Genomic DNA, 12,165 nt, shown 5'->3' on the forward strand with positions numbered 1-12,165 from the left:
TAATTTTTTTGTTCGTTCGTAATTTATTGGACAGGTACTGTAATTGCTTTTTTTAATATTTAAAGATACCTGATTTAATGGTTTAGAGGTTGCATGGGTTTACGGGTTTCAAAAAGTCGATTTTTCTTACTGTCTTATTAAATTCTTTGAGATACAATTCTTAAAGATTTGGAAAAAGTATGCCAAAAATCCAATTTTCAGTTTTTTTCCTTCGGCCAAGTTCTAAGTTAAGGTTTTAACTAAAACACGTATTTTTTTACTTTAGATGATCCCGTAAGGACTTAGCCTGCCAAGGCCAAATTGTTGAAAAACTTTTGTTTTTACCCAAGGAAACCTCTTAAATGTTATTTGGTGAGCTTATGCCCATATTTGGAGGATCCTATTTGCAAAATAACTTTATATTACCTTGGAACAGCTGAATATTTTGTTGCCAAAGCTATATATAATAAGAATTTGTAATAGTTATTTTAGCAACGAATCAAATAAAGACTTTCTCGTTGAGGAATAATTCTCACGGCCCAGAAGATAAGGCGTAAGGCGGGTTTTTATTGAAGAAAGCCTTACGTATATTATTAAATATCAGACAGTATTGAAATTTACACATAACTTTTATTTGCTTAGAATGAAAAAAATCATTAAGGTGGATATGGAAAATTACTTTTGATCGGTCTTATTTAACGATTTTTTTATGATCACAAGAAAACAAAAATATTTTGCGTTAATTTCAAAGTATTTGTATGTAGTCGCCTCTGTAGTTGGAGCAGGCATCATTGTTTTCGGCTAAGAACCCACAGAATTGAAGAGAATCAGAAGTTTGTCATTTTTAGAGGCATACTTTCAGGCGATTAAGGCCACGTTAAGCTGAGCTGTTTTGGCCAAGTCTGTTCTGTCTGACTGTATATTCCGCGAATGTGTCATTCAGTTTTTTAGATCTGAATATGATATAGAAATATCAACTAGAGGAATTTAGGCAATTTCATATATACATACTCTTTTTATAATGCAAACACTGACCGACATATTCGGCATAAGGTATGTTAGAAAAACGAAAATCATTATATGTAGCATATGGGGTTAGCAGAGGGTGTCCCTCAGGTGGTGTTTGGTTTGCTGAACAGCCAGAAGTCACACTGGTCCAAATCAAGCGAATATGGTAGTTACGGAACAATATTAGTTGAAAATGTGGCGAAATGATCACGAATAACCAATGCAGTATGAGATGGTGCATTATCGTGGTGCAAAAACCAAGAGTTTTCGGTCCACAATTCTGGCCTCTTGAGGAAAATAGCTTCACGTAAACGGCGCATAACGCTCAAATAATATTCCCTGTTGACAGTTTGGCCTGGCGAAAGGAATTCATAATGCACCACACCACGATAATCAAAGAAAACTGTCAACATGACCTTGATTTTTGAGCGACTTTGTCGTGGTTTTTTCGGTTTCGGCTCGTCTTCAGCACGACATTCGCTCGATTGATCGGTTGTTTCGGGATCATAAGCGTAGATCCAAGTCTCATCTCCAGTTATGATGCGTTTCATTACGTTTTGATAGTCAGAAAGCATTGTTTCACAGATGTTAACACGACAGTCTTTTTCGAAAAAATTGAGTGTTTTTGGAACCAGTCGTGACTTCACATTTCTTAGGCCCAATTCGTCTTTCAAAATCGCCCGCACCGATCCAAATGATATGCCTAAACTATCAGCAATGTATCTTATAGTTAATCGACGATTTTCAAGCACCATTTCTTTGACTTGGTTGACGTGATGTTCATCAGTTGATGTTTTTGGCCGATTTGACACGACATTTTTCTCAACACTCTCACGACCGGCTTTGAATTCGTTATACCACTTGTAAACACTTTTGGAAGACAGAGTTTGATCCCCATAGGCATTTTGCAACATCCTCAACGTTTCTGAAGGCGAAATTTCATTCCGCAAACAAAATTTAATCGCACTTCTTTGTTCAATAAATTCAGACATAGTAAAAATCGAAGAATTCACTTTTAGAGCCTCACAAAACAACGCGTATATTAAATACTAACTAATATTTTGACGTGAAATTTAGCACAGATGTCACTGACAGTAGTACCAACTTAAAGAAATAAATTAAAAATTCACCCTTCAATTTAATCACACTTCACTTCATTCATTATATTAAAACACGGGTATTATGTACTCGATAACAAAATACTATTTATTTAAGAAGACCATTATTTATTTATTAGAAGATGCGTTATCTATAGATTTATTATATCAAAAACCTTTATTTATTTAATTTTTTTTCATTACTTTGTTATTCTCGCAAATAGATGAAATTGGTCGAAGAAACAAAATATCATAGTAGCTATAAATTGGACACCCACAAAAAGTTGGCAACTCTTCGGTTTTCGCTTTGATGTTTTTACGTTCGTTACTCGCACAATACGAAGAAAACAATAAAGAAGTCTGTCAAATCAGCATGCGCGCTATATGAAAAGTTGAATTGATAAATTGTGTCTGTTGTTTATTTTTGTGTCAATTATAAAATTACTTTGCGGTGAGTGAAATACAGTTTTAAACACACTCTTATTGTGAAACACATTAATTCTTCTGTATTTAAATTTGTTCCATAAACGGTTATGGTAGTGCTATCGTAATATGGTTAGCAAAAGTATTTGGTATTAGTTGCAGTGTTTAAATGCTTATGCCGTGATAAAAGCAAAGCAAATACCTTTTTATATTTAAGAAAGCAAGACAAAGTTGGGGAACGCTTAATAATTTTTTCAACTGCCAGCAAAACAATAAAGTTTCGGCAAACGCATACTTGTAAACTTAACAAGCCAGATTTATATCCATGCAAGAACTCTCAACGCGACTACATTCGCCAAAATTGGAAATTTTATGTTGCTACATCAAAAAACAATAACTGACATTATGTATACATAATACAGGACAGAACAGTAGGTTCTGTTTAATTGCAAGCATCACGAATTTCCATACGGACAGAAATTGTCAGCGTAACATGTTGTCACTACAGCAACAACAATAATTTATATTGAGCCTATCCACATACATAAACAAGCTGAAAGTCAAAGGCAACATTCAGTGCGTTTCCATTTACAAATACTTATATTACAAACAAATGGGTCTACATATCTGTTTGTTTAAAATTAATCAGTATTAAACAAATTTCCAATATCAAATAACTCCGTTTACCGTTTGTGACAATACAAACAAAGCCGCATGTGTGGTGATGGACTTTCAGTGCAAGATTTCGGTTGCACAATGCCTCGCGGGTCACGTTCAGGTTTTAGCAAATGTTTCTGCAACGACCAAATTATATCACTGGCCAATGCGCTAATACACAGCTTAATGCTTGATTCGTAATTCAATTTGTTGGTGGCATAGCTAAGTATAGCTTTAGACATCTCACAAGTTAGGAAATTACGATTCAAATCTGTAAATAAAAAATAAATAAATAACGTCATATAATTTAAATAACGAGTAATTTAATAACTTACTAAGCAGCTCTGGCCGTACGTCCATTATTCTCTTCGAGAAATGATAATCAATTGCTGAAAACACACGTTTACCAACACCCACGATCAGCTCACGCTTGAATTTGATAATATAGTGTTCAATGAATATCAACTCGTTGCGGCACAAATTTGGTATGTTGCTAAACATATTATCTTCCGATTGTACTTTGATAGAAGCAAGTGAACCCTGAAAACATGGGTAGATTACAGCCCAGCCCAGATTTGAATGTTAATTTGATGCTACTTTACCACTGGCGTTGGCGTGCGGACATCCACCGGTTTTATATCCACCATTGGATGTATCGCATAACTGGATTCACCAATTGTTAATGGCAACCGGCTGAATGATACCATGGTTGGTCGTCGGCTGCCTGTAGCATTCTCGTCCTCTACTTGTTCACGTATAGACGCAATAATTTGTGATGATCTCTTTAATTTTAAAATTCAAAACATTAATATGAAACAACAAAAAAAAACGTGTGCAAAATTTCCGGTCGATATATAAAAAACTGAAAGACAAGTTTGCGTATATACAGACAGACGGACATGTCCAAATTACATAACTCAGCTCGTTGTCTGATCATTTATGGAAAATATATTGCATAGGTGTTACAAACTTCGTGTCAAATAAAAAAAATACTTACAAACAGCACAAAACGTTTTGCCTCATCAAAGAATTGATCCACACGTTCGCGCACATTTTTGCAAATTTTCGGGTCCTTACTCAAATCCTTGTCGAACTTCTTAATAATATGCGTTATGATGAACTTTGCCGCTTTGTATATCGGATCGTTAGCATCGAACGGCATAGCGGGTTGATCTTCCATATCAATAGCGGCATTCAAAGCTTCACAAAGCTTGAAATCTAACAATTTATCGACACTCTCATTTGGCGTATCACAGTAGGCCATACCGTTTTCCAGGTTTGGCTTCGGCTGTGTAATTGGTTTCGGTTTCTTTTTACGATGCTGATGTAATTTGCTTTGTTTTTTAATTTTACATGCACGCTCTTTTATTTCATTCTGAATATGCAGCCATTTCTCATCATATTTTTGACGATGATTCTGAACAACCAGTCATAAATAAATATAGTTTGTTTTTTTGTTTAATACTGATACGAACCTCGATAAACTGTTGCCGTTGTGCGGCGACTTTCTCCAGTAGCACCTTTATTTTATCCTGGTAAGCTATGCGCTCCTTCAAACGTTTCTCCCAAAAATGCGTTTGTATTATCTCGCTCTGACGCAGCCGTTCCTCCTGTAGATGCCGTAGATTCTTTTGTAAACGATCCTGTTTGAACTGAAAGACCTTCTTCAGCTTAATTAAATGCTTTCGCTGCAAATCGGCGGCGGCTTCCAAGTGCCGCTGCATTTTCATGTGATTCAACAGTTTTCGATACTCATGATAGGCCTTGCCCATTTCATCGGCGGCCGCCTTGCGTGCTATCTTGTCTTGCGTGCGTTGCCACATTTTCTGATAGCGCGTGGCTCGTATGTTCTCCAGCTTGCGCTTGCGTCCCTGTATTTCGGTGAAACTGTTTTGACGTGCGGCCAAATTGTGATGATCACGCGCCGTTATTGCTTCGGCATTGTTGATGAGCATACGATCGTGTTGCTCATTTTCCTGCAATGGATAAATTGTTTTTACTCTATTTTAATCTTTTTATTAGTGGCGTTCGGAAGAGCCCACCTGTCGATTTAATTCCTGCAATACGTAGTAAAGTCTCGTTTTGTGCAGCTGTTGACGGTATTCGTTGAAATCTTTCAAATTGCAAATCACATCGTTATTTTGCGTTATTTCGCCGTTTTCGCGTAATCGCTGTTGGAAACAAAAAACAAATATTCAATTATAACAAGAAAACACACGTACGTCGGCTGCAAGAAAGCTATACAACCCTTCACAAAGATCTTTATCTTGATTTTCATCGGATAGTTTGTATGGCAGATATATGCTATAGTGGTCCGATCTGAATAATTTCTTTCGAAATTTTACCGTTGCTTAATGCACTCTAAATTTCGTGAAGATATTTCTTCAAATAAAAGAATTTTTCATACCAGATCTTGATTCGATCGTTCAGTTTGTATGGCAGCTATATGTCGTAGTAGTCCAAACTGAGCACTTTCTTCATAGATTGTGGCGATGGCTTAGAAAATAATATCTGCCAAACTTCTTGAAGAATTCTCGTGAAATTAAAAAGTTCTCCTTACAAGAGCTTTATTCGGATCGTTTAATTTGTATGACAGTTATAAGAGAGAGCGGTCCGATATCGTTGGTTTCAATAAATAAGCAGCTTCTTTACTAGTAAAGAACGTGTGCGAAATTTCAGATCTATACCTTTAAAACTAAAGAACTAGTTCACATATATACAGACAGACGGTCGGAGGACAGACAGACAGACATAGGCACATGGCTAAAATGGCTCGGCCTGTTCCATTCTCCGCATACCTTGAGATTGCGTTCGTTGGCGTAAAAAGTTTTCAAATTCGAATCGTGTAGCGGATTGTACTCCGGTAGGCTTTCCCGCACAGAGGGATCAAATTCTTGTTTCAAATGTTTAAACTGCATTGGAAATTATCACATTAGGTAATACTCTTAAAATAAACGTATTTCACTTTAGAATGTACCGATTGTCCAATTTTATTCTTTGAAAATATAACCTGATTCCCGGGACACTTCAGCATAGGCAATTTCGAATTTAATGGTATAAGCTCCCAGCCTGGTAAACTGTTGATCGGCAGGCCAGATTTGAATGTTAAATTTGGCACCTCGACCACATCCAATTTCGGCCGCCGTGATAATGAAAGTATATCAATCATTCTCGCTTTTTTCGTCTAATAGTTCATTAGCCTACATAAACCAAACTGAGTTCTGTTTTAGCGTGGACTGAAAGTTTCTATTTAATTGGAATTATAATTTTTGAGCAATTTTTTTACGGATCCCTTTCTTAGCAGAAGCAAAATTTCGACTGAGAAAATTTTTCTTGTCTTCTCAAAATAAATGAAATATGTTTTTTCCATTTGAAAACGGTACATTTGTGAAAAATTATACAAGGTGGTATTAATAAAATTGTTATTCGATAAAATATATGTATGTATGTAAATGTAGGTACATTTAAATTCTAATAATATGATACCTGTCCAAATAGATGGATCTTGAGTCTGCTTCTACAAATTGCTAATCAGTCGTTCTGGAGTTCTTAACAGTTTTCGCAGGAGACTTTGCTCATATTGAACAAGTGTTTCCTGCCAGTATAGAGCGCTACAAGGAGACGGAATTTGTCCTGGGGGGAGGTTGATTATATCTCTTAACCTTGCTAGGCTGTAACCTCCCAATAGGAGCGACTCCTTTATGGTGTGGATTTCCACCGCAATGCATGGTTCTGGCCTCACTATACTGGAAACCGCCGCAAAGTAGGCTAGTTCATTGGCCAGCTCATTTAGCGTTTTGACTTCATAAGCTGAGATCAATTTTAGTGCCGCTTGACTATCGCTGAGTATAACGATACGCTGGTTGCGATAGTTGCTTTGTAGATTGATTTCTATGCACTGGCTTATAGCAAAGGCTTCTGCTTGAAAGATTCTCGAAAAACATATCGAAAAATTGTAACAAGAAAAATCGATATCGAATTTTTTCCGGATCTTGTAAGTCCGGGTATCCAATAATTTCACAAGCGAATAATAATCACTCCGCCGGCAGTCGTGTATACGTAACCGGAAAGGATTGGAATTTTTATTCAGCCAAGGACTGTCAACTCGGCGGCATTTCTCAAAATTATTTGAGCGGTATTGTTGGAAACTGTAAAGCTGATGAACTCACAAGAAAGGGTATCCTTACGGAATGAGCAGGTTACCCCCTGACTTTGTACGCTCGGGCGCTGGAATTATGGCCTCGAGCGAGCTTAGTAAGCGTTGGTCAGCAACCAGCACTTGTGAGGTTACGAAAGCCTTCCAGTCTCAGAGGCTAACGTAAAAGGCCCTTGAAACTACTAGCTCTTAGCAAGGTTTACATGGTTGCAGTGATAGGTGTTCTAACTGCGCACTGTGCCACTCACAGGGTAGGATTAAAGCTTTTGAAGAACGAAACTTGTCAATGTTGCAGGGAAGAAGATGAGGAAATATTTAGAGATTTTTCTCTTTCTACGTACTCGTCGAATTGGCTGGAGTAGATATTACCGACTCAATAAATTTATGGCTGGCCGTAGGCGCTTTTTGTTCCGTACTTAGAAGTTCTGACCGTTACAACAGACAGGCGTTTCGAGCTGTCCATGTGGGATTATTTGTGGCTCGCTATTTAACTAACCTAACCTATTTGCTTCCGCAATATAATCAGTATGTCAACTCTGGCAATAGATGCTGGAATGCTTATTATGAAGGAAGCAGCTCTGCTGGTAGTGTTGGAGAAACAATTCGAAGATCGAGTCAATATTGTCAAACCACAAAAGCCTCCTCATAAGAAGGACGGTAAGCCCGGCAATCAGTCATTTCATGCCCAACTAAGATGTGACGATTGCACTTAGTATTGTTCTGAACTACCATAGAAGTTTGTTTCGCCAAGGTTTCGTCTTTATAACTTCATAAAAAAACATACGCTATCAACAGTGCGTATGAGTAACGTCACTCTTATGAATCCTTACGTGAGCACTGTGTGCAGTCGACGTGTGTGTTGAACAAAAAAATTCATATGGTGACGTGTCACTTTGTTTACCCAGAAAACATTTTTTCTACTTCCGTTTGAACCTGTGAAAACAAAGCTTTTCAATTCTTTTTCATTCGAGCAAAAACTAAAAACCTTCCTTATTGACTTTTCAGTGCGTGGTATGCCCGCAGCTAACCAATAAAAATTGTGCACGAAGTTTGTAAGCTGATCGTCTCGGTCAACTTCGCTGGCTTATGATTTGAGCGCCATTACATAGTTTCCGAAGCAACGTCAATATGAGTTTATGTACATATACTAAATACAAATGAATGTATGTGTATATGACTGCACTGTTGCGAAGGAAAATATGTATGTATGTTTGTCATTTGTGTCTATTTATTGTTTCTGCTTTCGTCGCTAGCCGATTGTTGATACTAACACGTCACCGGTGTTGTTATCAGTGCTTGTTTGTTGGTGGTGAAAGAGAAAATTAACCCTGTAACTAATTGTTGATATGAATATACACATGTAAAAGGTTGTATAATATCTCCCTTCCGGTTTTTTTCTCTTTGTTCAATGCTTTATAAAAAGTGTTACAGTAATTGGATTTATTTCAAATATGCGCCGTTTCGTTTGATAAGCTGTTTCCATCTAGATGGCAACTTCACAATACGCCCCTCGTAGAAGCCCCCCTCCCTATTTGCCAAGAACTTGGACAGCCACTTTTCACAAGCCTCTTTTGAGTTCAACTTTACACCAACAAGAGCGTTCGCCATGGACAGGAACAGGTGCTATGTCCGGGCTATGTGGTGGATGCGATAAAACCTCCCATCCGAGTTTCCGTAGCTTCTGACGAGTCATCAACGAAGTGTGTGGTCCGGCGTTGTCCTGATGGAACACTACACCCTTTCTGTTGCCCAATTCTGGACGCTTCAGGTCGATCGCCTGCTTCAAGCGGTCCAGTTGTTCGCAGTAGATGGTGGAATTAAGCGTCTGGCCATATGGGTGCAGCTCATAGTGGATGATTCCCTTCCAATCCCACCAAATACACAGCAAAAGCTTCCTGGTCGTGAATCCCGGCTTGGGCACTGTTTGGGACGATTCACCGGCCTTCGACCACGACCGTTTTCGCTTGATATTGTCGTATTTGATCCATTTTTCGCTAACCTGACGTGACTAACTCCCATCTTCTGGGCGATGTCACGAGATGCCGGTCTAACTCGATGTTTTCCGTGATATATCAAAAAAATGTATTTTGCTAAGTTGGGAGGATCGAGCCAAATATAAGCGTGATCTGTCAACCAGTTTGTTTACAGCAGCTGCTTAAGTCGGTACACCTCAGTGGTGCGTTGTGATTTTTACAATGGATAAAAATATCGAGCAAAGAATTGTCTAAAATTTTCTATTTCTAACCAGATTTCGTGTGCGGAATCATTGCGAATGTTGGAAAAGGCGTACGGTGATTCAGTTTTATCAAAAACTCAAGCCTACGAGTAGTATAAGGCCTTCAAAGACGGTCGAGAGATCGTTGAAGACATGCCTCGTTCTGGACGACCTTTGACCTCTTCAAGTGATGAATCAAAGTGAAGGCTAAGGTGCTTAGAAATTGTCAGGCAAGTGTTAGAGATTGGCAAGAGAGTTCGACATTTCTCAAATGACTGTGGGGGATATTTTGGGTATAAAACGCGTTCTTGTTCGACTCGTCTCGATAAAACGGATTTTTGATACATCATGAATTTGTTCCGGAGAAACAGACGGTGAATTAGGAGTCCGTCGAAAACGGCCTAAATTGTGGAAGAACAATTCATGGATTTTACACGATGATAATGCACAAAACGACAAAAACGCAATGAATAAGATCGATCAACCACCAGATTTGGCTCCGTGGGATTTTTTTATTGTTCCCCAAATTAAAATTGGCCATTCCAAAAAGTGCGTGGGCTGGAAAAATGGTTGGCGTAGTGTAATACATCTGGTGGGACTTACTTTGAAAGCGACAAAATAAATATTGATGAATAATTAAATATTTTGCAATTTCCGGGTCCACTATTATATTTGCAAAGCTTAATTTGAGCGAGAAAGCGCGTTATTGCCGTCTGATCAAATTTGAACCGGACTGACAAAAACAACATTTTTTCATATTTAAATATAAATCTTAATTATCGCCTTCAAAATAGTCTCTGCTGGGATGATCTTCCGCACCTTCAACGTAAGCAAAATGTGTTGAGACGATCCATAAGAGATGTTGAGTTCCTCTGCTATCCCTCTGATGCCCATACGACGCTTTTCAAACACTATTTCTCTAACTTTTTCGATATGACAATGTTAACAGAGGATGGGTGGACGTCTCGCATTAGGCAAGTTTTCAATGACTTCGCGACCACTCATTCGTGAAAGAGTTGCCTCCCCGAAAATTCCTCTGTCACATTTGAATTGGAATTTATCAATTTGCTGGGGCTTGGTGAGTCGTTTTGACTTAGGAGAGGGCACAACAGATCTCAGGTCGCGCTGCATTTCTCATTCATTTATCTAATCTAACCTTTCGAACAATTTCGTAGCTGTGATTTCATTGGTTTCTAAGAAAACAGGTCGGCATCCATTCCATTCAGTTTTAAATCTTAGTTTTACAGCTTCTTGTTTTTATCACTTACTATTTTTTTCTACCTCAACATGCTTTTCAAAATGTTTTCTAAAAATACGCGCACTCTTTGCACATTCAAGCCATTTTCTGTTGGAAAATTCGCTTATCACCACACAATCTAATCACCCAGAAAACGTGCGCAAGTGAAAATATGTACGTACATAGTGAAAGCTTAGAGGCATTTTCAGTAATAACCATAAACATGAATTTTCCGTCAATCACCGGCAGTGCTAAGCAATAACACGCTTGTCGGTAAGCGCTCATTTAGAGCTCTTGGAAAAAAATTCAGCTCGAAGCAGCTGAGCAGAATACCACACCACAACATTTTAAACGATTTCTATTGAGCTCGGCTGCCTGTTAGGTGAGTCTGTTAGGCGGTTGTATGTGCTTGTGCACACATCAATTTGTATGTAAACAAACACTTTCATTTCACGCCCTCCAGTACACAGTGCAGTGATAACAAAGTCGACTAAAGCTAATCGCATTTGCCATCATTTCCTCGACACTTCCTTCTTTTATTCAACGCCATATTGCGAAGAGACAATTTTAAATGCAATGTACATACACAAATACATATGTATGTATAGTATATGCATACATATTTAAAAATATATGTACTTATGTGAAATGTATACACATATACACACATAAAATATAATATATCTATATAAAACTGTGTTCAGCTTCGACTTCATAAGAAGAACCTTGCATGAATGGAACTGTCGCCGTGTATCTTGTATGCCTTAAGCGTGAAAAGCGAACCTTTTATGTGTGCATATACAATGTATATTATACATACATATATACATATCTAAACTTTCTACATATGTACATATATACTATATATATATATATCTAATTTTTATCAATCGGCAATATTGGAAGAGCAATTTACTCTAAAATAGGTGATCTAAAATAGCACAGACATTTTGTTCAAATAAAACTTCATTTAATTCTCAACTTTTATGACATTTACTCTGCGAAGAGAATTTCGCAGCTATGACCCCGGTATCGGAGACTGCATCTTAGAAAAATCATCCTATCGACACTCTTTAATCGCCAATAACCTGTCGAAATCGCAATTTTCAACACGACGGTCGTAGTTGATCTATATGTATATAGATCCCTAAATCTACGTAGTCTCTCAAAAAGTCTCGCAGCATCAAATTGGATGTCTCATATGGCCAATTGAGAAGCAAATTTCGTGAAAAATTAAGTCGGTTAGCAACAATTCATTCCAATAAAAAGATTTTGGTTAGATCGGATTTTTTCAATCTGTTGGAAAAGGAGTTATATATGATTGGAGCTAATAGTTATAAATGGTTATTCATTTCGAGGTTCCCTACTTTCTTAAAGAAGAAACACAAGAACT

The 12,165-nt window shown here is 37.7% G+C and overlaps 3 protein-coding genes across 3 annotated transcripts in view; 1 reads left to right on the forward strand and 2 right to left on the reverse strand.

Moving 5' to 3' along the window:
• Window positions 1–1,427: 1,427 nt before the first annotated feature.
• LOC120767729 (protein GVQW3-like) lies at window positions 1,428–2,007 on the reverse strand (the record flags this gene model as incomplete). The annotated part of the gene is made up of 1 exon (XM_040093938.1): window positions 1,428–2,007. A coding segment is annotated over exon 1 (552 nt), but the record flags the coding sequence as incomplete, so codon positions are not given.
• A 409-nt stretch (window positions 2,008–2,416) lies between these two features.
• LOC120769821 (tRNA-dihydrouridine(16/17) synthase [NAD(P)(+)]-like) overlaps window positions 2,417–12,165 on the forward strand; it is a 69,124-nt gene continuing 59,375 nt past the window's right edge. Inside the window, exon 1 of the mRNA XM_040097029.1 lies at window positions 2,417–2,535. The gene's annotated coding sequence lies outside the window, so the exon portion shown is untranslated. The remainder of the gene's footprint in view (window positions 2,536–12,165) is intronic.
• LOC120769820 lies at window positions 3,091–6,471 on the reverse strand. Its single transcript, XM_040097028.1, has 8 exons — window positions 6,142–6,471; window positions 5,963–6,076; window positions 5,207–5,335; window positions 4,640–5,140; window positions 4,162–4,581; window positions 3,767–3,946; window positions 3,500–3,704; window positions 3,091–3,435 (listed from the first exon to the last, which is right to left on the reverse strand). Exons 1-8 carry the CDS (start codon window positions 6,331–6,333, stop codon window positions 3,191–3,193), a joined length of 1,986 nt encoding a protein of 661 aa, XP_039952962.1. The 5' UTR covers window positions 6,334–6,471; the 3' UTR covers window positions 3,091–3,190.

Source organism: Bactrocera tryoni, chromosome 2 (genome assembly GCF_016617805.1).
Source record: "Bactrocera tryoni isolate S06 chromosome 2, CSIRO_BtryS06_freeze2, whole genome shotgun sequence".
Classification (NCBI taxonomy): domain Eukaryota; kingdom Metazoa; phylum Arthropoda; class Insecta; order Diptera; family Tephritidae; genus Bactrocera; species Bactrocera tryoni.